General features: G+C 40.7%; 1 protein-coding gene across 2 annotated transcripts in view; it reads left to right on the top strand.

The window, feature by feature from the left end:
• ADARB2 (adenosine deaminase RNA specific B2 (inactive)) overlaps positions 1–27,761 on the top strand; it is a 609,938-nt gene that overhangs the window by 538,717 nt on the left and 43,460 nt on the right. For both annotated transcript variants that reach the window (XM_077165443.1, XM_077165452.1), the window contains exons 5-7: positions 9,334–9,502; positions 13,293–13,444; positions 21,690–21,858. In XM_077165443.1, the coding sequence (XP_077021558.1) occupies positions 9,334–9,502; positions 13,293–13,444; positions 21,690–21,858 (490 nt within the window). The remainder of the gene's footprint in view (positions 1–9,333; positions 9,503–13,292; positions 13,445–21,689; positions 21,859–27,761) is intronic.

Genomic DNA, 27,761 nt, shown 5'->3' with positions numbered 1-27,761 from the left:
GACTTGCTTTCTCTTACTCTTTGTCCTTTATTCTACTAGATCATTATTGTTTTTTGTTTTGAGAAGTTCTTTATATATTAAGGGGATGAATAATTTGTCTAATGTAGAAATTGCAATTTTTTCCTAGCCTTTTAAATTATTTTTTTTACTGCCTTTAAGGTGTTTTCCCATACAGGAATATTTTCTTTTTTTTATGCCTTTGGCTTTTACAATTTTTACTGCTTGGGACTTTGAATTGTAGTTAGAAAGGCCTTCCACCTACTAAGTTTATAAAGACATTATCCCATGTTTTTTCGTAGATATCCATCTGTATTTTTACATTTAAATCTTTGATCCATTTGGAATTTATCCTGGTGTATGATATAAGGTAAAGACTCAATTTTATTGTTCAAATGGTTCTGCAGTTATTAGATATTATTAATTGAAAAAGCTCTCTTTTCACCTGGGTTTGAAATGTGATCACCATTATCATATACTAAATCCTTATAAGCATTGGGATTGATTTAAGGAGTCTACTTTGCTCCATTTGTCTGTGACTTCATGCATCAGTACAACACTGTTTTATAATTAACCTTTATAATACATTTGATATCAATCATCTCCCAGCATTGGTCTTCTTTTTCAGAATCTTCTAAGTTACCCTTTAGAATCAGCTTGCCTGGTTCAAAAACAAATACACAAATAACAAAGCAAAACTATATTTTTGAACCAAGTTATCTTGTTCCAAAGCAAAAATACTATGGCTGTTATTGTTGGAATCATGTTAATGTTACAAATCAATTTAGAGAGAATCATGACATTGAATCTTCCTTTCTAAGAGTATGGCATGTATTTCTGTTTGTCCAGCGTCTGTTGACGTACTTCAGTAGGGTTTTAAAGTTTTGTTCATTATAGTTCTTGCCCATTTCTTGTTAAACACATTCCTCTCATCTTGTTTACTGGTACTATAGAGTTGTTTTTCCTTTATAGTTTCTCACTGGTGGTTTGTATCTATGAGAGCTATTGATTTCTATATATTAACTTTGTACCCTGTCACCTTATTGAACTCCCTGATTGTTTATGGTGGTGCTTCAACTGATTCTCTTGAGGTTTCCATGTAGACAATCATTTCATGTTGAATCAGTGATTGTGTTATCAACTCCTTTCCAATTGCTAACCCTCTAATTTCTTTCTCTTATTGTGTCAGCCAATAGTGTCAGTAAATGTTAAATAATGGAGTTAAAGTGGAAATTTATATGTATTCCTCAGTTTAGTAGAAATGCTCCTAGTTTTCCCCCATCATGCATGCAAGCCTGATATAGTAGATGTGTGTATGTAATCAGGATTTCTAGAGAAACAGAACCAATGGGAGATATTTTTAAATATTAGATTTATATAAGTGTCTCATGCAACCGTGGGAATGGAAGAGTTCAAAATCCATAGGGCAGGTTGTGAAGCTGGCAACTCCAATGAAGGGTCATGACGAACTCCATAGGAGAGGCTCACAGGCTGAAGAAGCAGTGAAAATTCTCTCTTCTTTAAAAGTCTTCAAATGATTGGATCAAATCCAGTTGACTGGATTATCTCATATGCAGGAGACACACCCTTAGTTGATCAGAGATGTAATCAGCCACAGCTGCAATTAACTGACTGATGAGTTAATAAATCACCCTTTTGGTTTATCAGCCAGCCACGAAATATTCTGGCAGTAATGGTTAGGCAAGTACTTGCCTGACCAGACAACTGGGCATCATCATCCAGCCAAGTTGACACCAGAACCTAACCATTACGGTGCATGTGTGTAATCACATTGGAAAAATCCATCTTTCCCATTTTTTTTAGTGTTTTTGTAAAAAATAATTGCACTTCATCAGATACTTTCTCAGTATCTGTGGTTATGATTCCATTTTGTATTTATTTTAGTTTTTAATATTAATCCATTTTTTGCATTTCTGGAAAAAGTCCACCTTGTGGGCACCTTGCTGTGTCTGCTGCTTGATGGTTGGTTTTTATTTAGCATATCTAATTGTTATTCACAACTGAGAACCATTTATAGTTTTCCTTCTTGTGTAGTCTCAATAAGGTAGATAGATATATCAATAATAGTCATTTCAAAAAAATATATAACTTGGAGTTCAGCCTCATCTTTCTATGCTCTAGAACAGTTTAAATAGTCTTGGACTCATCTGCTGTTTAAAGATTTGGTAGAATTCTCTTAGAAAACTGAGCTTGATGCTTTGGTGATCATTTTATCTATTTAATCTCTAGAAATCAGTAGGTTTATATATTCTGTGATAATTTCTTAGGTTTTCTTATATGATAATATTTTATTCTCAAAATCCATTGAATGAGAAAAGAGAAGACCAAAAACTAGTATGCGTTGAATAACACTTTTACACACATTTGCATTTTCTTGCTTATATTAGCATCGTTTGAAGACTAATAACATATTGTAGTAGCCAGTGTTGGGGTGCGTGCAGTTCCCCTTTACTGTGCACCCATTCCCCAGCTGCTAAGACTGAGTGCTGTTTGTAAACACTTCATAGCTGTGGTCTTCTCATGAGAATTGCTCTTGGCCCATGGGAGACAGCACACCTGGAAATATGGACCTGCCCACATTTTGATACCTGGCACAAAAGCTCAGCACTCTTGCCTCAAGATAGGATCACACTTACTGCTATTCATGTTGCAGAGCCTTCTACAAGATTAGACTGAAACTATTTTTTTTACATAGCATGCTCCCCTGCCCTCACTTTCAAATTAATTTCTCCTGAAGGTGTCCTCCCAATAAATCGCTGACCCAAGCATCCCTGTCTCAGTCTTTGCTTCTTGGTAACCTGACCAAAGATATATTGTTGATAGAAAGCATTATTTATTTGGTCTATAGGCATTTTTTGGTGCACCTATGGCCTTGAGGTCCCTCTGCAATGGTCAGTTTGTCTCTCCGGAGTCCTGATCTCCCCCCTGGAAAACACAATTCAGAAGAAGCAGAATGTTGGAAGTATTATTTTGTTCTTAACAATAATACATTTCTGTGCAGTGATGATCTGCTTTTGCCCACTTCTACTATCCCAAGTCCTACTAAATTCTACACAGAATACTAATTTAATAAAAAAAGAAGAAGCATTTTTACTTTCCCTGATGATATAAGTACTTCAATGTCTTAGAGTACTTGTAGTACATCACCATGGTAATTTGTTATCATTTCATTGGAAATGTGATGGGAGAATTAAGAAAAATCATTGCTCACTTTAATGTTAACTAACAAAGCCATTGATTTTAATACTTTTTTTTTTTTTTTTTTTGCTTGTAATTTCAATTGCTACGGAGGTCTATTCTCTAACTCCTAAAGTTGGTGGAACTTTATGTCAGTCTCCATGAACTTTGAGGAGATAGAGAGTGACAAACTTTTCTCCCAAATTAAAACTGTCAGCCCCGATGTGGTTGTTCTTCATTTCAAAAATTATAATTTTCAATATTTAATACTTAAGACAAGTTTATATTTTGATATATCCTGACTTCTTCCTTGTCCTTATCTGCAAATTAGTTTTCAAATCCTATTGATTCATTTCTCACAGTCTTCTGAGTCCCCCTCCCTGTCTATCCATTCCTACTTGCAGTCTGCTAAGTCCTCATTATATAATGTCTAGACTCTTAACTATTCCAGTGGCCTCCCACCTGGCCCCAGCCTTCTCTCTCTTCCCCCTTCAACCCATCTACACAGCATTTATACACAACATCACTGCCATGCTCAAAAAAATCTTTAATGACTCCCCATTGTCTGTGAAGTAAGATTTAACATCCTCAGTATGGCATTCAAAATCATCTGTAATAATTTCCACCTGACTTTTAAGCTTAGCCTCCCCCCCCCACTACTCTCTTACATACATCTCCCACTGGAGCTGAAATAGACATGTCACTGTAACCCAAAATATGTCTTGTCTATCCACATCTTGAACTCTGTGTTCACTCTACCTGGATGCCTTTTCCCAGCCCACCCCACATATCCACACAGAAAATTCTGTTCATTCTTCAAGACTCATTTCAAATGCCAACTTCTGCCACAATCTTTCCATATATGAAGTCCTCTCTCTCTCTCTGTCTGCCTCTCTTTCTCTCTGTCTCTCTAGCTGCATTCTAAGTATAGAACTTACATGATATTTGTTGCACAATGTCTTATTTTATAGATATTACTGTCTCCGTGACGTTTCCCTAAATACACGATAGATTATTTGAAGGTTAGGAATATCTCTTAAATATCTTTGCATCTCCTCTGTTACTGTTTAGCATTGTGCTGGCACAAGGAGGTGGGTTTAATGACAAATGAATAAGCAAATAATGCATTTCTTGAGCCACATAATTGTACTGAACTTGGCAGAGCCTGGAGTCAAGCAGAGCTAAGAATTAATGAGGGGTGAAAGGAAAGCACTTTCTTTTTTCTGCAACCTAATTTCCACACACTCGAAAGGGGAGAATCAGATGAGTGCTTCAAGAGAAAGAGCACCAATTCTCAAATAGTTGTCTATTCCTAAGTTATAAAACATAAGCACAAAATATCTGAATATTGAAAAATTTTAAGAGATAATTATAAATGCTATATTCCATCCCCCTAAGTACCAGCTTTAATTAAGCTGGAATCTGCAAAATGATTTCTACGTCAAAACAACAACTTCATTAACAGTTTCTCAACAATCAATGTATCACTTGATAAATATTTTAGTCAGAATTTGGCTCCCTGGTACCTTCCAAGAGTTAAGTGAGCTGTGGGCTCATGCTCATTCCTTATAAAATTAGACCCTGTTTATCAGTGATTATCAATTCAACCTCTTGAACCCTTCCCAGCTGGGAGCTTAAAATTTGTCACAGTTTGTGGGAAACAGAACATTGCCAAGTGTATGACTGAATGATTTCATGGAGATGTTAGAACTTCATGAAAAGAAAAGCAGCTGGGTTTTTAGGTACATTGAAAATTCCTAGTCAGTCTTGGTGAAGAAAACACAAGAGGTTTAGCTGTGTTCCAATTTTATTAAGGCAGAGTAGCTGTTTCTGTCATGACCAAACTGTATAAAAGCAAATGGGTTCTGAAAAGTGTTCAAGCTTTTCCCAAGATCTCTAACATCAGCCCAGATCTTCACAGGGAAAGTAGATGGTATTTAAACAACATAACCAAGATTTTCAAGGAGCTTTTAGGGACATAGAAATGGAAACTACCAGAAGAAACCAGAAGATATGTGAAAGAAGGTGAGAAGGTGGTGTGACAGGTGGCAGCGAGTGCTGAAGGGCAACTAGACAAATAATAAACCAAACTACTAGAACTGTCAGGTAGCAGGACAAGAATGAAACATGTGGTCGTCGCATTTCTTTGGGCTCATCCATCTGCTCGGGGTCTCACCTAATACACATGGTTGATCAGTCTTCCTTTGATGATAATCAAATTAGTAGACACTTGCCCAAATCTTCCCTTTTTGCCCCATTTCTTTTTCTTCCCTCTAGTTTCATTTGCTGCTGCTTATTTTTTTCTATTCTCTTCCTTTCTACCCTGTGCCCTTCTATCTTACATAGAAAGGTTCAAACTATGTGTGTGTTGGAGGAGGAGGGATGTCATTTAGGTTTTAGAACCATGTTCTTATGGTAGAAAATTCAAGTTAGATAACCATGTATAAAATACTTATCATATACCCAGCATTATTTGGCATTTGGGGAAGTAAATATCATTAAAAATAGAAGGTTGACTCTAGTGTGCCCTTAATTTTTTTTTTCATGGGCAGGCTCTGGGAATTGAACCTGGGTTTCCAGCTCAACAGTTGAGAATTCTTTACACTGAGCCACCATTGCACCACCTGGTGTGCCCTTAATTTTGCATATAATCCTTCTAAAGAAATGTTCTTTGGAAGTGTCTGGAGCATCTCTTCCAGAGCCAACTGAGCGTAGATACCATTTGACCCTGTCTAGGGATACTATTGGTGCTACTAGTGCGGGGAAAGAGTAGGTTTGAAAGGGATACTATTGGTGCTACTAGTGTGGGGAAAAGGTAGGTTTGAAATGGAAGGGGCAGCAGAAGCTAAAAGGATTCTTTTGCTTTTAAATTATCAAAACTCATTGAATTTCCCATGTAATCACAGTAATTTTGTGGATGCGCCATTAAATTAAGCACCTGAGATATTTTGTGGAAATTCTGGTTTCTGCCTTTAAAGAATTCAGAATCTAAATGATGAGAAAATGCAAACACACAGAGATCCATAAGATCCTTTAGTACAGAAGAAAAGAATAAACTTGAATTGCACCCTGTTGGGGTCTCCATAAACAAAGGTGACCAATATTATAATTTAAAGCACTAAGTTTGGGGTTTGCTTTTGAGATTTCATTTTGTTTTGTTTGGCTTTTAATTATTGCCAAGAGTATAATTTTTGTTGAGGATGTTCCTTTTTTTTTTTTTTTTTTTTTTTTTTTAAAGCAAAGACAGAGAGAAGGAAGGAAGGATAGAAGGAAGGAAGGAAGGAAGAAAGGGAAACATCTTTAAACATTTTCTTGTTTTATTGTATTTTGTTTTTCCGTTTTTTGTTACATGGGCTGGGGCCGGGAATCGAACCGAGGTCCTCCGGCATAGCAGGCAAGCACTTTGCCCGCTGAGCCACCGCGGCCCGCCCGAGGATGTTCCTTTTGACTTTGGTCACAATGAAAATTGTCCTGTGAAAAATCACAAAGCCTCAAATGTCCTTTACATGTTAGCATGAATGGATTTACCAGCTACTTTCCTGTGAGTTGATTCTATGGAGGGTAAAGGTGAAAAGGCAAATGCCAATAAGAGGGAGATGTATGCAAAGAGGGATTGGAGAAAAGGGAGTTTCCATGCCATAGCTAATATTGCCCCATTTTATGGCTCCAAGAGTTTAAGAAAATTGCCAAATTACTAAATTTGACTTCGAAACTCTTTCCACTCTTACCATGCATACATTCAATAATAATAATAATTTGAGGCACTTTGCAGGTTTTTATAAGGCTGATACTGATAAAGCTGATACGATTCAGTTGGTCAAATATGAGAGCTAGCAGCAAGCAGATATCTAGTCTCCTAGTTTTCCAAAGAAACCCATGAAAAGACAGCACGTCAGAGGTTTTCTAAGCCCTAAGAAACAATTGCTGCATGATCCCTTAAAAAGATATGGAAGGGGAGAAAATGGCAAGGGGCTTACAGAGAGGCTTGGTCGTGCCCTTTCTGTGCACCCCACAGGGCTGGTAAGGGATTCAGTCCTCTTAGAAATGAAAAGTGCTTGATAAAATGGAAAGTGTTATTACCCGCTACTTATCTCCCATCTGTCCTGTGGCTCTTTAGGGGAAATAAAAAGCCTTGTGATTTTGAACCAGAAAACTAGGCTTATTTTCATTGTCGCTGTTGATTTGCAACATGGTCCACTGTTCTTCTGTGTAAATACAAGTTTTGGAAGTACATAACCCACAGCATCAACACATCATTCCTAAATTATTGCCCCAGAAATGGGGCTAGGGCAAGGCCAGCATCCATCCAGGGGAGATGTGCATAGCCAGCACCGCATAAAGCTTTTCTGGCCACAAGGCGACTGCTCCTGCTAGGGCCTGTTTCAGCATTCTGAGCACAGAGGCCCCTACCTGAAGCTGCCTGCGTGCATCACTTTTCCGTGCATTTCCACGTCAGGGATGCTGGGCGCTGGGTGTCTGTGTAATGGTTGATTGTAGCTGTCGACAAGGAGCTTGGGTTTGCCTGCTGCATGGTCACCAACCGCTGAGGAGATGTCACTGAACTAGAATAATTTGGGGGAGGGGGCCTGTGCCCCACCCAGACCCTCCTCCATCTCCTGGCATGTATTGGTGAAATGTGATTCTACAAAGGGACATGTCTGCTGAGGCATTCAGCCGTAATTCAAGTGGGGCTGGGCCCCACCGTTGGATCGATAGGCCTTTAATACCACTTCAGAGCTGGACTGCAGCAGCCCTCCCAGCCAATGTTATGCTTTTTACAAATGCTCTTAGGTCCATATCGCGGTAAGGATATATGACACGTTGTGCCTCCAACTCTTCTAAACCACTGAAGCTTGCATTCTACAGATTTAGAGATTTGTTCAAGCTTCAGGGCAAATTCCAGTTAAGGCAGGTAAATCAGAAAAGCAAGTGTCTCTGGACTGTATGGTAGTGTGCACTATGGGGTAAATTACCTAGATCCTGTATGAATTGAGATAGAGGCTTGTTTAGAAATGAAAAGCTCTGAATGAACTGGGCCACTTGGATTCAGCGGGTCACCTGGGCTCTGTGACTCCCTGGGAGTCCTGGGTGGTTAGAAGGGACAGCGGGTACTGTACTCCTTGGCCTCAGGGGTTTTACATACAGGAGGATGAAGCAAATGAACTATGTGTTTGCCTCAATGTTTCACTGACTCTTAAACCTTGCTCTTCAGTAGCAAATACTGACCGGTCTAGAAAGAGGGACCCAGACCTGGGGAGGCTCCTCTCGCCAGCAGCCTTAACCATTTTTATGCCTCTACCCTATTCATGCACACAGCACATTCCTATCAGTGATATTTTTCAATTAAGTTATAATTCTTAACTCGGAGGACACAAGGGGAGAGTGTCAGAATTTTCAGGGGCGGGATGCTTTGAAAAAGTCCCTGGGTAATTGTGACACCCACCGGCTAAGAGTCATTCACCCATCCCCTTCAAAATCTCTGCAGAAGACTCTGTCAGAGTCCTTGGACATGGTAATTCCCTCCCTCTAAGTCCAGGCTGTGGTAGGGTGGCCCTATGTCACTTCTGTGATAGCAGGTCACCACCACTCTGTCTCTATCACACACCTTATTTTCCCTGGTCTCTACCATACAAAGAGTGAGAAAATGCAAAATCTTCCACTTCTCAGCAGGTAAAGAATCATACATCTGATGCCATCATTTGGACCGAGTGATTTATCTTGTTTTTGTTTTTGTTTTTGAGAAATGGGGTTCTCCAAATGATTGCTTTCAGCCTAATTCTGGCTCTGAAAATGAATTAATGAAAGTCGCATCACAAGCCAGGTAGAAACAAGGTCCTCCGAAAAGCACGTCCCATAATTCATCAACAAACCCTCACGAAACAGCAAATTGTATTGTTCACTTCAGCCTAGAATGTTAGCTGTCTCTTTAAAAGGTAAACTTCGAGCATGTTTTCCTTCGAGAATTAAGGCAGTCTGGAATGGGTTTCTCAGCAGGCTAATGAAGGTGAGAAAGAAGATTAAGTCCAAGGGCACAGGGTGAGCCCCCACCCAGGGGAAAGGTGACGAGGGTCCCTTCACAGGGACAGCGCAGCCTCCAAGCCGCTGTAAACGCCTTTCTCTGTGTCTCTCTGTCCCTAGGCTTGGATGTCAGGCAAGCTCAGGTCATCGCACTGTCCTCAGGCACCAAGTGCATCAGTGGCGAGTACATCAATGACCGGGGGCTGGTGGTCAATGACTGCCACGCGGAGATCGTGGCAAGGAGAGCATTTGTGTACTTCCTCTACGCACAGCTGGAGCTGCACCTAAGGTAAACACACCACAGCTGGTGACTTAGTGGGCTCCCCGGTTCTCCCCGGAGAGGGGGGATAATAAGCCTATCCCCCAGACTTCCAAATTCTTGGCCCCTTATGGTTGATTTTCTGCACCTTCCAGTACATGGGGGGGGGGGGGGGGCAGGGGGGAAACGTGACCGTACAATCAGCGCAGAATGGGCTTTTCCCTTCAGCCAGCAGTTTTCGCGCACAGTGAACGGCTCTGAGTTATGAGCCATACATTTTTATTCAGACTATTGACAATCCCCTGAGAGCCAAAAGCGTGGCCGTGCAGGTCGGGAAAATGCAGAAATATCAGGCGCCTTCCTTAGCATTATCATTTCTCTCTCTGGTAAACAAACACTCTGTTTGCCTGTGAGTTATTGCCACGGAGGTTTTTCAGGGCAGGTGCACATACCCCCCCACACAAGCCCACACGTGTCACACACACATACGAACACATCTTGTCACATGCTCATTCCATTTAATAGTACTCCCTATGGAAACGTTCGGGAGACCTCTAAACGACAGCATTTTATGACAAACACAACATCCCAGAAATAAAAGCATAAGTATTTATATAAGTATTTAGCACAGGTTCTTCGTGAGGCGAAGAAGGCAAACTTAGAAAATAAAGGAAATGATTCAGAAAGAGGGTTGTCAGTCACAGCCCTCTGTTTTATATGCTGTCAACTCTCAGGCAAGGCATTTCTACAGTTACTTACTCATATTCTAAATATAAAAGAGACTAAAAGAATATTGTACTCTAGTAACTGGGTAGAGATGTTCCTAAAAAGGAAGCAGACAACCCAGTCCTGGGTTTACACTAGGCTTCCTTTACTGTGGGTTAAAACAAAAGCAATATCCTTCCCACCACTCATCATCCAGCTATTATCAATCCCAGAACTAGCTTTATGTTAAAAGAAAAACAAACAGGAAAAAGAATCGCTGTCTCTTGGGAGATGAGAGTTATTGCACTCTCTCTCCGAAATACATAATTGCATTGATGAAGCTTGAAAGTGTGTCCAGTTACAGTATTATGCCATTTGGATCAATGGTACCTACTCCCTAGTAAACTTTCATTTCAGCCATGGAAAGGCGCCAAGTTAATATTGACATCTATGGCTCGATTTTGGAGAAATCCTGTGGTTGCCTCAAGCAGGACCCACATTTCAATATTTCCACCAGGTTCTCTGCCCTCTGACCAGGCAAGCAGTAGGCTCACAGGAGGATTGAAGGCTCAGCGTCCTCCTTCCTACCCTCTTGGCTTCTTGTTTCAAGAATTTCCTAGCCAGAGAAACTTCTTAACTTGTCCCTGATTTCTGCAAACCCCACCAGGCCACCTCTTAGGATGCGAGGCTTCGAGATTGACTGCCACTTTGATTTTTTTCTCCAAGCCTTGTCCCAGGATGACAGAGGCTGGATTTCCACTGGAGTCTCCTTAGTCTATTCTGTGCCCCCTAGCAACTAGCTCTGAGCATAAATGACAAGTTTGAAAAGTTTGGCTTTAGGGCTCTCTTGTCATCTTCCCTGGACAGGGGTCATACTCAGCCTCATTTCTCCCTTCATCCACACATTTCCTAGATTGTTCCATTTTCTAAGACCTTGTTCTCAGGTGAATCTTATTCAATGGTTAATGATTGGTTTTAAACTGTTGTATTTCTTGCCCCCTCCTCCGGGGGGTATTTGCTTTTTTTTTTTAAATGCTGTATGGTAGGGGTCACATTTCATTCTTTTTCCATGTGAGTATTCCATTATTGCAGCACCATATGTTGAAATTTTGGGGGGTGGGGGGTGGTGGTGGTATATGGGCCAGGAGTCAAACCTGGTCTCCTGCATAATATTTGCATTTTAATAGTGGTGTTTTCAAATGAAGATGCCTAGGGGACCCTAAGAAATGGGCTCTAATATTGGAATCTCTGGGTTTCCTGTGGCCATCAATAAAAAGCAGGCTGTCACCTGAGCTGATTAGCATCTCTCTCTAAAACACTAAAGAGGCGTAGTAAAGCAGGTGGATTTGAGCATATGATATCTCAGTCGCTTTCCTAGCCTGAATTATTTAGTCATCATGATTTGATTGCAGTGATTCTCTTTGCCAGAAATTTTTCTTCAATGCATCTTCGTAGCCATCCTTTCATATTTCATATCCTTTAAAGCAATGTTCCTCAAATCCACTAATAATGGAATCTTGGTAGAGATTTAGTGAGTGACCCATTCCTGCCCAGTGGCACATGGAGAAACTAGACAAAGGGAATAAAGACCTAAATAAATGCTAAACAGATTCAAATAAAAGCAGTACCTTAATTCACTCAATTATTTTTTTTTTTATCTGCGCCTCTGAGTGGCAAGCTGTGGCCTAATATATCGCCCCACATTAATTCCAGGAGGTCTGCCAAAGGTGTGGCCAGAGTGAGATACAGAGAAACAGAGATGGAAATCTCTCAAAATGTGGGACGGGGTTTCTCCGAAACATCCAACTCAAATGGAAATATTCCAAAAGACCCTTAAGTCTGGTCTGCGTCATAGAATGCAATCAGCCAACATTTATCATGCTCTCACAGTGTGCCATGTGCTGTGCCGCTGGCTGTGACCCTTCAAAGACAAATGAGTCACAGCCCTGGCCTGCAGTGAGGACAATCACAAAGTGGCTACAAAAACCCAGCACGAGGGGAGACCAGGGTCAGGATGTTTGGAGAGGCTGGAGCAGAACCTACACTTGTACCCTGCACCATGAGGTAGGGCAGGCTCTGAGCTAGAACACTAGAGGAGGAGAGCACTTGTGCTTGAAGGGTGCTCAGGAGGAGTGAAGCTCAGCAGAAGGAAGAATGTGTTTGGGTAGCCAAAGGGAAGGAGGAGGTTGCTGGGGGAAGGAGCAAAGGCACAGAGGCAGAGAGGCATGATACGATGCCTCAATAGTTTCCTAGGGAGGAAAGTTCTGTTCTGCTGCCTGTGTGATCTCAGGACCCAGCAAAACAGAATCCATCACCAACAAGGCTGAACCATGTAAAAACAGCAAGAGTAGAAAAAAAATATATATATATATATTACCTGACTGAAAATAATGAGAATAAAATCTGAGAGAGAGGAAATACAGCCAAGTTTGTTTAGCGCCAACAGTGGAGTCTCCCCTGCTTCAGGCTGAGGTGGAAACTCTCATATTTGAGTTTAATGGCCATTTGTGGGGAAGATTTTTCAAGGGCAAAAGCCTGTATCCACCAAAGATTAGAAGGAGTTTCAGGTTTTTTTGAGCATACACTCTTGGTCACAGTCGGATGCAGAAGAAAAATGGGACTCCGTATATTTAGATTCCTCACTTCTTACTGTTTCCATTTGGCCATTCTGGCTGTCAAATCCCATCACCTTTTTAAAGTCCTTTTCCTTTTTTTTAATACATAAACATGTTGCCCACTGATGCTCTATACAATTAGCCATCCGCTGTGAGATATTGCCATCAAGAACATTTTGTGAATGCACAGGGTTATGGTTTTATATTATGTTGATGCAGAGATTAGATTCAATGGAGAAAACGGACTTTGTTAAAGATAAGCCCGAAATGTAAATGCTAAGAAAGGGTGAGGATGGCAGAATTGCGTCAGTTTTGTCTGCTTTCCATGGTTTCACAGCTCCATGTTTTAGACGTTTCATTGCAAGGGGCAAACACATATGGACTCTGAGGAACGAAAAGGTCGGAGAACTATACAACACAAGACAAAAACATTCACCTTTGTGGCGCGTGTGTCTGGTTTGGTTCATAATAAATGACCTGGATCCTCTTTGTGATCATAGCAAACGGCGAGAGGACTCAGAGCGATCAATATTTGTGCGGTTAAAAGAGGGAGGCTACAGGCTGAAAGAAAACATTCTGTTCCATCTCTACGTGAGCACATCCCCCTGTGGAGACGCGCGCCTCAACTCTCCCTACGAAATCACAACGGACCGTAAGAGACCACAGTTTTACCTTTTTAAAACAAATAAACAGCCAACCCAGGCTGCTCTCTATCTGATGTCTGTGCTCAAGGTCAACCCTGCACGGAGACTGCTTGCGTTGTGTGGCCAGGGTGCGTATGTGCTGAAAGCGGACGGCTTCTGTAATGACCTGGATAATTCATACCGCTGAAATCTTTGTCTGAAATGCCCGGATCGTAGGGAGAAGGGCAGTTGGAGGCCTGAAAGTAGCTATTTAATTGCCAGAGTTCTCTACTTCGTTTTAATAGGTCAGACAGTCCCTATATCCCAGACTGGAAAATAGAGTGAATGAGAGTGTAAAAGAGATTTGCATGGAATGGGAGCAAATTCATACTGGCTTTATTTGCTTTCGCTTGCAACTTTGTGGAGAAGGAAGTGCAGCTTTTATAACTAAGCCAAGGGAGAATAACGCCTTGGCAAAGGTCTCTTCCCGGTTGATCCGGTGGGGGGGGTGGGTAGTCATCTACAAAGTTGTCATGGCTGAACCACCTTCAGCGGGCCCTCCCTTTAAGCATCTCTATCAGAGGAGACAGAGGAGATGGTGCCAAAAACATCCATTCCTTCCCCCCTCCCTACTACCCCCTCTCAGTTATCTCTATCACCAAAAACAAGCGATTATGCTCCAGGGGCTGGGGAAAGCAGAGGTGAAGTCTCTTCCTGGCTTGAATCAATTTTTTCCATGATCTTAGTATCTGCATGACAGAATAAAGTGTTGCGGGTTAACCCTCTCCCTCCCCTTAAATGTCATTACAAATTGTATCATTGATATTATATGTGCATGTATATATATGCACATATCTGTGTATAACACACACTTCTGATCACTTTCAGAAGCAGTACTAGGTAAGTCTTGTGATCTAGGCAATGAATTAAATATATATGTGGTGAGAGATCTGGTCCTAATAATCAAAAGGCTTATTCTTGTGCTCAAAGGAAATGCACAGCAGCAACATAATGGACAACCATCATTATTAAAGGTTTAGGTTTGGCTTTCTGATTTTTCCTCCGATAAAAGGCTACCCTTGTGTTCCAATTACCAAAATAAGAGGAAAGTAGACATTTACTGAATGCCTGCTGTGTTCCAGGCCTATGATAAATATCTTCACCAAAGGCAAAGAAGGTGTAAGGGAAAGCAGTGTTTTAATCCTCCATGCATTTAACGTGTCTCTCTAGCCCACAAATTGGATGCTGAGTCAGAGAAATGCATTATCTCATTTACCAACTTTCCTCCACTCCCATCCTGTTCCCCTTTGGATGGAGTTCTTCATAATGACATGCAAAGTCATGTTTTTGCACGTTATGGAGACTGAACAGGAGAACCAAATTGAACTGAGAATCAAGAATAGGGGACACATTAAATATCGGCCACTTTTAAAGTCACCGCACCAGGAAGTGAGGGGCATGATGGGGGGGAATGGAGTAGGCACCATGAGAAAGTGAACCCATCTTCCTGCAGAGGGAATCACACCCTGCAGTAGGCCCTGGGTGCACCAGGAAGTGAGGGGCATGATGAGGAGGGAATGGAGTAGGCACCATGAGAAAGTGAACACATCTTCCTGCAGAGGGAAACACACCCTGCAGTAGGCCCTGGGTGAAATCATACAGAGTATTGCTTTCCTCCCAAGCAGCTCTCAGAAACTTTAAAAAAAAAAAATGTGGTTGATATTTTTTTCTTAGTATTATTCATCAAGATCGGATCCACATGATGTCAACTATCTAAATAAAATTGTGAAATTTGTCCATTCGACAGCTACTTGGAATTATCTTCCCAGTTTTTTAAAATAAACTTTTGGCATTATAAAAACCCGGCCTTAGAGGCCTTCAGATTTTCTGCCAAAAAAAAAAAAAAACCCACAAAAAGTTTGGCATTAGCCCTAATTTATCAAGCTTCTTTTTTTGCGTATGTGTCCCCCATTGAGAATCAGAAGGGCTGAGGGAGAACTGCAGGAGATTTTAGTCATGCTTCGAGATACACTGGTCTCTCTCCAGAGGGAGAGTTCCAGCTCATTGAGTTTTCGTGTCTCTCTATATTGGGCACAAAGTGCGGCCTCTCTTCAGCCCTTGATTCCGACTTGCAATGTCAGTGGTTTAGAAAAACAAACAGAAATATTCTCAGATGCACCCTGGGGATCACTTCCAGACACAGATGTCTTTTATTTCATGGTGCTTTTAAGAAGTGGCAGGTGCTGGTAGGAGAAAAACTAAAGCATTTCCCTCCCGTGTTTGCTGCAGAGATAGCCAGGCAAAAATGAGATGATACTACTGGAGTTATGCCTCTAAGGCTGGTGTTTGGCTCCAATCCTTTCTATCTGGGGATCTCATAAGAAGGCAGGGCATTTGTGAGTGGACTCCTTAGGCAAAAGGCCTACCTCACTCCTCCCTTGTTCAGTAGGGCAAGGAAACCCCAATTCCCACCATCTTCTGTTTTGAAGGATCTATTAGGGAGACTGAGGAACCAACCCAGCATTCTCCACACCTCCAGAGGAAGGCACAGACCCTGAGAAACGCCTTCTGCAGTGTTCATTTTAGACACAGAATCCTTTAAGTATCTCTTCAAAATGAGAGGGGCAGGGAGTTTTTCATATTACCCATTTGTGCACTATTTTTCTTTGCTACTCTTTAAAGAGGGTGTGACCACTGGACAAGTGAACATGAGTGACCAGGACCTTTGCTTGGAGGGGCCCTACCAGGACCAGGCCAATGGCAGGGTCAGTGGTAACAACCCCACTGGCCAGTGGCAGGGGCAGGACAAGCCTTGGAGCTGGGAGCTTTAACAATGACTATTCGGGTTCAAATAAATTGAGTAGATTGAAATGCTAGTGATCAATGAAAGGGAGGGGTGAGGGGTATGGTATGTATGAATTTTTTTCTGTTGTCTTTTTTATTTTAACATGGGCAGGCACTGGAAATCGAACCTGGGTCCTCTGGCAAGGCAGGCAAGCATTCTTGCCTGCTGAGCCACCGTGGCCCGCCCTCTGTTGTCTTTTTATTTCTTTTTCCTGAATTGATGCAAATGTTCTAAGAAATTATCATGATGATGAATATGCAACTATGTGATGATATTGTGAATTACTGAATGTATATGTAGAATGGAATGATCATATGTTAAGAATGTTTGTGTTTGTTTGTTGTTATACTTTTTTTTTAATTTAAAAAATTAATTAAAAAAAATTATTAGGACCAGTTCCCAGAAATCACCTGGCAGGGCACAGTCTAACCTCAGTTCATCCAGTCCCACCCCCATCACCTCAAGAATCCACTCTATTAACTGTAGCCAAGATATCATTGCTCCCCTGGACCTACTGTCCCCCAAAGTGTCATCGCAATATTACACTTACAAATGCAGACTGCAGAATACAAATGTCCTCAATCTGTTAAACTCATATCTTCATAGGAGACCTAATGAGTTCACCACAACTAGAAGAAAGCTTAAGCACTGGAGTCCTTAGTCTTCCTGAGGTGCTCCCCACCTCCTCTCCCTCTCTGGGAATTGGCTCGTTTCCTCTCGCCAGGGTATTGCCCTGCTTTATGCCTTGGAACTTATCTCATTTTTTCTCACTCCCCCACTTGGGCTGCATGGAGCTATTATGTCATCACCATATGGGCCTGCAGCCTACTTGCCCCGCTATTAACATGCAGCTGTGCCAGAATTCATTCTCTCTCTCTCTTTCTCACTTACTTAGCTTCCTTCCCTTGCCTCACATATGTACACACACACATACATATATGCATAAATGTGTACCTAAAGCATCAGGATCTATAAACATACCTATGACATGACTAAGTTTAAGGGAAGTTTGCAAACTTTGAGCAGAGTTCTCTATATTGTTCTCCCTTCCTTTAAGAGTACAGTAGCACAGAGCAGAGCAATAGCAAGAAAATTCTGTAGATTTCTTAACCAATTATTAACATGACAAATATGTAAATTATAGGAAGGCTTGTAAGAGAACAGACTCTGATTTAGGATTTCCAAGAACAGATATCTGCCTTCCACCATGAACCTCTCTTGCTTCACAGCTGTTCTAGCCCCTCAAAAGTCTCCATGAGCTCCCTGGAGCCCCATGAATCAGAGTCTGCAGGGCTGCTGCAAATCTTCCAGGTATAAGAACCCCCTGTCTCAAAGATAACATGGGGACCCTGATGTTATAGCCCAGTCCCATTTCTCCAGGGTGTGCCTGACTCTGAAAAGTCTATATTCCTTTGGTTTTATTTTATTTCCTCAAAAACATCCATCTGGAGAGATGGTAAATTCTCCATCCCTGGAGTCTTCAAATATGGTTTTCAACACCAATTGGTCCAAGATATTTTAGATTTGTTGGCTGCAAATTTAGGTGTGCATTAAATTTGGTTGTTTTCTATCTTGTCTTATTATTAGAATCACCTGGGATTTTTTTTAAATGCCGATTCCTGCCACACACACCTTTCCCCCATGTTTCTGAAGCATTGGGTATGGAGTAGGGTTCAAGGATCTATAGTTTTAGAACTTTCCCCAGGTGATTCTGGTCATCTGTCATGTTTCAGAATCACTGGATTAGAACTTCCTTTAATCGTCTCCTGTCCAGATTGGGCCTTTGTTTCCTCAATTACACAGTGGAAAGGTCTGCATGGGGTGATGTCTGTCAAAGTATCTGGAAGAGCTAGGCAGAGATTTAGGCAGGATTCCCTGGTCAGTAACATGGTAGGCAGGCAGAAAAAGGCTTTCAGTGGTGCACAGCATATGCGGAGAGAAAAGTTGTTTTAGTGGCAGACTTCCGCAGCTAAGGCCTTTCATCTCAGGCAACTCAGAGCTACTCCATTCATCTCAGGTAACACAAAAGTACCAAATTATGGGACTTCTGAACTTCAAAGGGCCGAGGACAGTTAAAATGGAGGCAAATGCTTAAATCGTAGCCCTCACACAGCCATGATACACTGTGTGTTTCCTAGGGTAACCTTTGAATCCAGTCAGATCAGAACCCTGTTGGGTTCTTGCCGGGAAAGATTCCAGACTCATCAAAGATGGCCCCATCTCCCTTAGTGCACTCAATAAAACCTGGGTTGGAACATGGCAATCAGATACGAACCTAAGTGTAAGAGATTCAAATAAAGACACTGGGCACTTAACTGTGGTTGAGCAACTATTATACTCCTCTCAACTCACCAAGGACCTTAATGCAAATTCCTCCATGATTCTCTTTCTTAGCATGGTTTTATGGAAATGTGGTGAATTTAGATCTTGGTGCCTCTTTCCAAGGATTCAACAGCTTTGTTAAATTTTCCAATCTATCTCCCATGATATATGTCATGGGAAACAGTATGACTATGTTATATATTTATTTTACGAGCATATGCTGAGTGCCTAATATGTTCTTAGTCAATCCCATTAATTGTATAGAAGAGCAGTTTTAGAGATAGAGCCCAAATCCCATAAGAAGTCATGGAATCTACAGTTTCTTAAATTCCTGTCTTCAGATTTGCCTAAGAGTTATAGAAACATACAATATATGATACTATTCATGCATTGTAGGACCAATGAATTTATATGACCTCATAATTCTCCAACATTGTCACTATCATTATCATCAAAAGGCAAATGTCACCTATGTGACTATTTGGCAAAAATTCCTGATATTACTACAATAAATATTAGACTTCTTCACAGATGGTGTGAAAATTCAAAATTGATTTCATGTTGAAAAATATTTTTCCTTTCTTACACATTTCATTTTTTTCCCCATTTTTGGCCCTTTCTCCCCAATACCAATAGGCTCTATGTGTTACTTTTCAAACAGATCTTTAGCTACCTAGGTGGACTTCTTTAATCGTCATTTATTTCCAGCTCCTTTTGATTCCCCTCCCCCTAAAAATAAAAAATTCACTTGGACAATTTTCTAAACCTTATTACTACCCACACTTTATCTCAACATCAATCTCAAAAGGTAAGGATTTTAGAGTAATAAACACCATAATGAATAGTCTGATGATTTTGAATATTAGAATTAGGTTTGAATATGTGGATGGATTTGGGAGTATTTACTTCTACACAGCAGGCAGGATCTTAATGTTACATACCTCCGCTAATCTCAGACACACTATAAATCCACTACAGATTATTTAAATTCAGTCCTCTGCAATCACTGGTTAGATTAACATTTTGTTCTGCTTGAACTGGTATCTTCAACTTCTTTCTGCCTCTTGCAATTAGCCAAAAACAGCCAGAGGAAGCAGGTTCTACAAGATTATAGACACTCAAATTCACACACGTACTGATCAAGCTGATCAGGGAACATACTAGAGAAGGCAGCCTGGGACTCACCAAGTCCAAAAAAAAACACTTCTTGGAAACATCTCATGCACCTGGCTCTTCAGGCAAAATCACACTAGCTGGAAAACTTTGGGTTAATTCCTAGAAACCAGTTGTTAATTCAAATCAGGTCTCCATGTCTTCTTGCCATTGGCAAACTATAAACTCTATGGAAAATTATCTGTGCAGGAGCAATTTAGAATTTAGGAAAGCCTTCAATATAACAGGCAATTTTTTGAGGTCTGGAAAATGATGCAAATAATTGAAGTGTTGGGAGAATGATAAGGATACTGTAATTACTATAAAGAGAGGGACAAAAAGTATCATATTCACTGAGGAAATATCCCAAAATGGAACAATAAGAACCTAACACTGTGGTAAATTTGTTCCTGTTAGTTACACTAGTTCCTCCATTCTCCAAATTCTGCCTGGCCAAAGAAAACTGTTGCTGGTAAATCTGAATAATGTAAAAAGTCAAGTTAAAATAAATGTTTGCGCAAGTGTTTTTTGTGTCATATGAATTATTTTATATGCAATTAATAATAATGATAATAATCAGCAGCAGCAGAATTGTCATCCTATTTCTAGTACCATTTAAATAGCAAGCAAGCAAGTCCCTCTAGCAGGTGGGGTATTTGACATTTATTTACTATGACCAGTAAGATCCAGCCTCTCACCTTGCTTCTTCCTTTCAGAGATGACTCAACAGGCCAGTCCAGACTTGAATCTCATCAAGATCTGACTGTTATGAAGGTGGAAAAGCAAAAACTCTCAATAATTTACTTTCTCCAGGGAGTGTGACTATCTTTCTTCCCAAAAGACAGCATTTAGGGTTGTATGACTGTGCATTATAAGAATTTCCGTTCTTAAAAACAATGAGAAAAATAACTGGAAATGACTGATGTTACACAGGAGAAAGTTCTTATATACACCCAAATGTTATTCATTATTTGGTGCTTTCAATGAAGGTAAATGAAGAGGGGGTGGAGAGATTCCATTTCTACAAATTCTAAAACTTGGAGGATTTTTAAAGGAAGCCTTTAATAGTCATTTGTGCTATCATATGTATATAAATGTTAGAGTCAATAGGCTATTTTAAATATAGTTTGTATGCAAAGCAGTTGACCATTTCTATGCAGCAATATAATCCAGACTTAATATACAGAATTTTTTCAAAGAACGAAAAACTAAATTTAAGTTTCCTTTCATTCATTGCTAGTTCTCCAAAGAACTGAGAGCCTCCAGAAAGGAAAGGAGGGAGAATGCAGAAAGAATTAAGGAATCTACAGAGATCTAGTCATAACTACATCGCATCTGGGCCTGGCAGAGGGCCTGGCTCATCAGGCACCTTTATAATTACAGGAATGCAATGAGGGCTTGTTATGTTGTCAGCACTGTGCTAGTACTTTTATATGTACTATATTCAACCCTCCCAAAATAAAAGGCAGGCACTATTAGCATCCCCAGTTTTAGATGAAGAAACTGTGTCACTAGTCCCAGGTTACACGACTAATGAGATATAGCCTGGATTCAAGCTTCAACTAAAGGTGTGGCAGCTTTGGTGCCACAATAGCAGAGCTGAGTGGCTCTGAGAGGGACCAGAATGCATGGCCCCAAAGCCTAAACTATTTACTCTCTGGCTTTTTGCAGAACATTTGCTTACCCCCATTCTAGACAGTCTTGCTGTGCAGTCCAGGTTTCAACCTACCCTGTTGAAGAAATAAAGAAATTCCTTCCCTGCCCTGGCATTATTTCTGAAACCTGTTTTCGCATGCCTAAGCATAAAGGTCATGGCACCAAGATCCTTCGAGATGGTTTCTGGCTGCACATTTCCCCTTCTCCTCTCCCACCACTCAAAGTTGCAGAATCTAGAATGTCTCCTTGGACAAACAGGCATCTTTGTCAACTTTCACCTGCTGCCTTTTATTTCCTAGTGAACAGTAGCAAACATATAGTCAGGAAGTTCCGAGGACACCTGCGCACGAAGATTGAGTCCGGAGAAGGGACCATCCCCGTCCGGTGCCACGGTGCGGTTCAAACGTGGGACGGCGTGTTGCTAGGGGAGCAGCTTGCCACGATGTCCTGCACAGACAAGATTGCCAGGTAATAGCCCGGTTTGATTTCCTCTCGCAAAAGTCAGCTTTGGTCTGTGATGTGAATGAGCTGTGGTCCTGGGACAGGAAAGTCAGCAGGCAAAACCATAGTCCAGATCTATGTATGTCTCAATCCTAATTAAGATTAAATAAATAGGGTATATATTGTCAAGGGAATGGTAGACACAGCCCTCCTTTGCTAGATGCACAGATCCTTTCTTGAATAGCAGTGTTCACTTTTTTTATCCCTTATATTGGTGGCAAAAAAAGTGCCTTGAACGGCCAGTTGCCGGACAATTCCAAACAAGCAAATAAACAAAAACACCCCAGCTGGTTTGGGTCTGCCATCCCCTGAATAATTTGGTCATCATCAAGTCACACTGCCACAGATTGTTTAAGAAGCAAGGATTCCTTTACATGCTCCACTCTCCTTTCTTTAACACCATCATTGAAATCACCCTGCCCCCCAACATAAGTTTCTTGCACTCCATGCCACTGCCCAACATGTCCCATAGCCTCCTGATCCCCAAGCTCTAGGGATGACTCCACCTTCCAAGCCTTCCTGGTCCCCCTCAAAATAAAATGTGGGCGATTTGTGTCCTCTTCTCAGGTCTCTTGTTCTTTGCTAAAATCTGATAAACTGTTTCCAGGAAAGAAGCCGAGTGGTTGGAGCTTCCCTTCCCCTCCCACTTAATGATATATTTTCATTTTACAAGGAGTCTTCAAAAACCTCAACTTGAAGGTTCTCCATAGTGGGAGCCTCAGAACCACAGCAGAAGAATGCCATCTTTGCAGAAAGGGCCATCTCAGCAGCCCTCCAGTACACCTTGGAGCCAGCTGGCAGCTCCTTATTGCTCACAATGAATAACATCATTGGAGAGCATGGTAGCTGACCTACTCTCTTGGACCTCAGTTTTGATGCTCCAAGATGCGCTCTAAGGTCTCCATTGAGGGGACATTTTTGCAACTCTGGTTTGCAAAATATTCAGGGGACACAGTGTGGTGGGGGGATGGGGGGTGGATCAACAGCAGCATAGATAAGCTTGGGGAAACTTAAGCACTTCATGAAAGAGCCATAAACCTGCCAAAGCCACACCTGATAATAATAAAAGTAGTCATAGAAAACCTGTGTTTAGAGTGAATAACAGCATTTTAGTAACTTTAATCAATGTATTCCTCAGTAATATATAAACTAAGTAAAAATAGTGCATTGCTATGCAAATGTAGTCTCAACACCACTCTCTCACCTCCCCAACTTCCAACCACATCACTGCCCCTGTGATCCTCCACATGGAAATTTGGGGAGTTGAAACAAGGAAGGAGATGAAGAAATCAGTCTCACAAGGGCTTGAAGGAATAGAGAAGTTAAGAAATGAGAGGGAAATGAATCTGAAGCATCCATGGAAAAACCAGAGTTAGTCATGCAAGGCAATAAAGTCTTGCATACTAAGGCAGTAAGCATCTTGTACTTTCAAAATGCCTGAAATTCCCATGATCACAAAATGATTTGGTGAGTGGCTGGTGAAAGCGGGTCAGGTTAACTCCTGTAAATCTCAGATGTAGCTAATGTGGTTTTCCCCTGATAGATGTAAACTCCATGAGGTAGAGACTGTCTGCCTTGTTTATTGCTTTACCTCAGTGTCTAATGCAGTGCATGGCACATAGTAGGTGCTCAAGAAATATTTGTTCATTGACTTATCTGTAGTCAAATTTTCATCAATTCACTGTCTTCACTTTGGAAAGCAGAGAGGAAAGCTCTGAGGGAAATAAGAAAAGTGAGTTCTGTTTAAAGTATAAAGGTGGTGTAAAAAAAAAAAGTTTTTTTTTTTCAGCAAAGAAAAGGCAGACCTCAGTTAAACCAAACAAGATGAGCCCTGAGTAGTCAAAGGGCAGCACAGAAGCCATTGATGTCTAGGCTTATACGTTCCCATGGGAGAGAGGACAATAGAGCCCCTTAGCTTGCTCCAGAATGGGGTGCAGATCATGGAGTGATGATCTCAGTGCAGCTTCACTATTCCTACTTTCTACTTCTGCTCTCAGAGCTCAGCTGCAAAATATGTCTTTGTTGCCTCTGTGAGATTTCTTGGGCTACAAGGCAGATAAAACATCAGCTCCTAAGAGCAGCGATTTCAAATTCTCACGGGAAAGTACAAATGGCTTTGGGAAAAATGGTGCCATTTACTTCCCTGTATTTGATTGATCCCAGCTCAGCCTAACGACAATAAATCAAAGCACTGATTTCTGTATCAAAAAGAAACAAGCCATCGTTATCAAACATCTCATCTTTATAGAAGAAAATGTATTCCTTCTTTGTAATATTTTAATCCGCTCGTGAAGGGAGAAAAAAAGCAACAATTTTCACTTTAACTGAAGTTCTCTTGAAGCTCTAAGATAGCATGGGATTTCTAAATTAACTCTCTGCTCTCTAGAAAAATGAAGTAAATGAATACCATGGAATTGAAATTCTGTTGTCTCCAGGATCATAAATATCAATAGACAGTGAATTAAGCATGGGTTACAAAACCTGCATTCTATTTGTTGTCAGCGGTTCTGTCACTGACAGTGTAACAACTCCAAAGTCAGGTTTTTCTCTTTCTAATAAAATCTACTTGAAAAATAAAAGTCCTCATTGCATGCCTTCTCCAAGGTTTTCAAAGTGTTTCCTGGAATGAGAAAAAAAGATCCTTTTCAAAAAGAGAGTAAAAGTTGGGAGAACTGTAATGTCTGTGGCTCTGAACGGGTTGAAGTGACATCTGTGCCTGAATTTTTCCAGGAATTAATCTTCCAAGTGTTCTGGTCATTTAGAATTCAATAATTAGTCTTTTTCCATTTACTTAGTTCTCAGTCACCAAATCTGATGGCCCCATGAGTGACAACCAGAAGGAAGGGGCACATTTGGGACGTGGGGGAGGAAGAGTTGGCCTCTGGGCTCTTGCATTAAGTTTGCCCCCTTTACTCCTATGGACTATTAATCGCCCTTTAAAGCCAACTTACCTTCCACTTTTCTATTCTTTCTTTTCATTTGCTTCCTCTTCTCTCTCTCTCACTCTCCTTATTTTCCTCTTTTACCTTCTAGAGCACCTCCTTTAATTTCTTTATTGAGTTAGTAATGTTTACCCCCTAAACATATTCTAAATTATTCTATTTCCCCTCTTATGAAGGATATTTGAAAAATCTTTTTTCTCTCAGTAATCAGCATCCTCTCTGGCCACCTCCTCAGAGCTCTGACTATTCACACGCCCTGAACTTATTCATTCATCCCCTGCAGTCTTTTGGCCCTACATGCCAACCAGCAAACCAGCAAACAAAAATGTGTACTCCTTTTTCCCCGTCTGTAATCATCCTCCTCCTCAGGTTCCATCTCTCCCACCTCTGCTTCATCCCCTAAACTGAAATTGCCCTGATGCTGTTTGCTTCTGCATCTGAGACCTGACCTTCAGTGGATTATTTGTGTTGCTTGATTTGCATGACGTCTGTCACAGCAAGATGCACATGAGAGCCCTTGATGAATAATACCTCTCGATAATGATAATGAGAGGGGCAATGGCGATGATGATGACAGAAATAATGCCACTTGCTCTGAAGCAGCCCTGCCTGGGTCAGGCAAAAGTAACTAGCATCAAAACATATCCTCTGGCATGGAAGTATCTGTGCACCCACCAGTAAAAAGAACCCTGATCATAAGATAAGGATGTTAAAGTTAAGGCATGAGCTATTTTAGAATAGAGCCCCACTTGCCATTTTTGAGTTGGAGCATATGTTACTGCTAATGATTCAAACCATAAGCATCTGTGACATGCATTATTTGTACAAAAGTTTCACGAGGAGACCATCTGATAATGTATGTGTTCATCTGTTTTCTATCCTAGACAAAAGTAAAAATTAAACCTAGGGCTTAAATAATGTTCATAATAAAGGGTCCTTGTACACAAATACAGATGAGACATTTTAACTCCATGAATTAAATAGTCATGACATTCAGAACTCTGTGTGGAGTGTGGGTGTGTGGGTGTGTGAGGATACAAAGAAGTAGAAGTCAAAGGCCCTCCCTTCAAGGAGCTTATAAAATAGTGGACAGATTTAAAAAAACTATAGTACATATAATACATATAATGTCCCCATTTCAATGGTGTGCTGGGGTCAACTTGGTCCACAAGAGCTGATTATTAAATTTTCAGAAAATTTTGCCAGCTAGTTGTTAAACATGGTCATTATCAAAAATTAGGATGTACACTTACATTTAAATAAGTTATATTTAAAGGTATTCAATACTTGAAATTCACCATGTGTTAATTAGTTTGCTACCTTTTACTATTTTTTATGCACTTGAAGTTATTCACATCTATCGTATCTGTATGGTGAAAATTTTATAAATGGTGTGCTGCTGTACGTCTCTTACCAATTCGGTATTCAGTGACTTCACACTGATGGCTTGAAATTGGCCAGTGATGGTATTTACATCAAAGAAATTGGCAAAAGCTACAAATCAGTACTTTTCTTTTTTTGTTGTTGAGGGCAAATTGTTACATGTGTAATACTGAATATGGTATCATGAGAGACCCAAACAAGCATACACAGAGTCTAGAAATAAAACATTTCAGGCTAGTTATGTTGTCCACTATGTGTACTCAGAAAGCAATGGAAACACAGGGATTAAAAGCTAATGGTCTAGAATTCTCGCCTGCCATGCAGGAGACCTGCGTTTGATTCCCAGCCTATGCACTTCCAAAACAAACCAACCAACCAACCAATAAAAACAAACAAAAACATTTATAACAAATGGTTCTACTATAATGGGATACTTGCATGGAAAAAGAATGAAATGTGACCCCACCATACAGCATACAAAATAAAAAAGCTAATGGTCATTCATAATACAAAAAAACTAGCATTGGGACAGCAAAGCAAAGGCAAGGTATAAAAGGAAGGGAAGGTCCAAATAGGACAGTGGATTCATGTCTGATTGTCTGACATGGATTCATGTCTGACATGTCTGACATGTCTGACAGTGGATTCAGTTCTTCTCATACTTGATTCATTCCTCAAAAATGGTATCCCAGAAGATACCACTCTCCTACCAATTTCCTTCTTACTCGCAGACAATGGTCCATGCCCTTCTATGAAAAAATTACAGCTGTTAGTGAAAATCTTCCTCCACTTCTCCCTACAACAGTCACAAGTATATCCATGCATTCTCCTTAGTTCTCCCTACCTCTTGTCTCTGATGCTCTGATTCGCCCCAGTCCCTTCCCTCCTACTTGCTGCATCATATGTCTACCTTTCGTTCCTGCATCTTCAACTTCTACCCTCTAACTGACTCTTTACTCATCACATCATCTCATCTTTCTCATTAAAAAATAATTAAATCTCTATAATATCCGTCTCTAACTGTAATTACAGCTTTCCTGTCTAACCCAGATTTCATAAAAGAATCTTCTACTCTCATGTCCTAACCACGCCATAAAACATCTGGCTTCAGTTTCCAATACTCCATTGAAGCTGTTCTCACTAAATTCAACAGTCCATCATGGCTTCTTTGTTTTACATTATCTTACCCAGCCTCTTTTTTACTGAATACTACACCTGCATCCCAGACCTCCCCATTTTGTCTGTTTTCTTACCTTCTTCCTACCAAGGGCCGCCTCCTTCTCAATTGCTTTCATGGGCCCCTTTCTCTCTGCTCTTCCATTTAACATCAATGTCCTTGGCCCCCTGCTCTGCTCACACCAGGCCATCACTGCCAAGTAGAAATATGTAAGCCACACATGCGATTTTAAAGTTTCTAGTTGATATGTCTAAAAAGAAAAGGGAAAGAGGTAAAATTAATGTAGCAATTTTTCATTTAAATCCATATATCCAAAATATTAGTCACTTCAACATGAAATCAATATTTTAAAAATGCAGTTGAGATAT

This window comes from Tamandua tetradactyla, chromosome 1 (assembly GCF_023851605.1).
Source record: "Tamandua tetradactyla isolate mTamTet1 chromosome 1, mTamTet1.pri, whole genome shotgun sequence".
Lineage (NCBI taxonomy): Eukaryota > Metazoa > Chordata > Mammalia > Pilosa > Myrmecophagidae > Tamandua > Tamandua tetradactyla.
The sequence above is the reverse complement of the archived record's forward strand: the minus strand, read 5'-3'. Positions and strand labels throughout refer to the sequence as shown.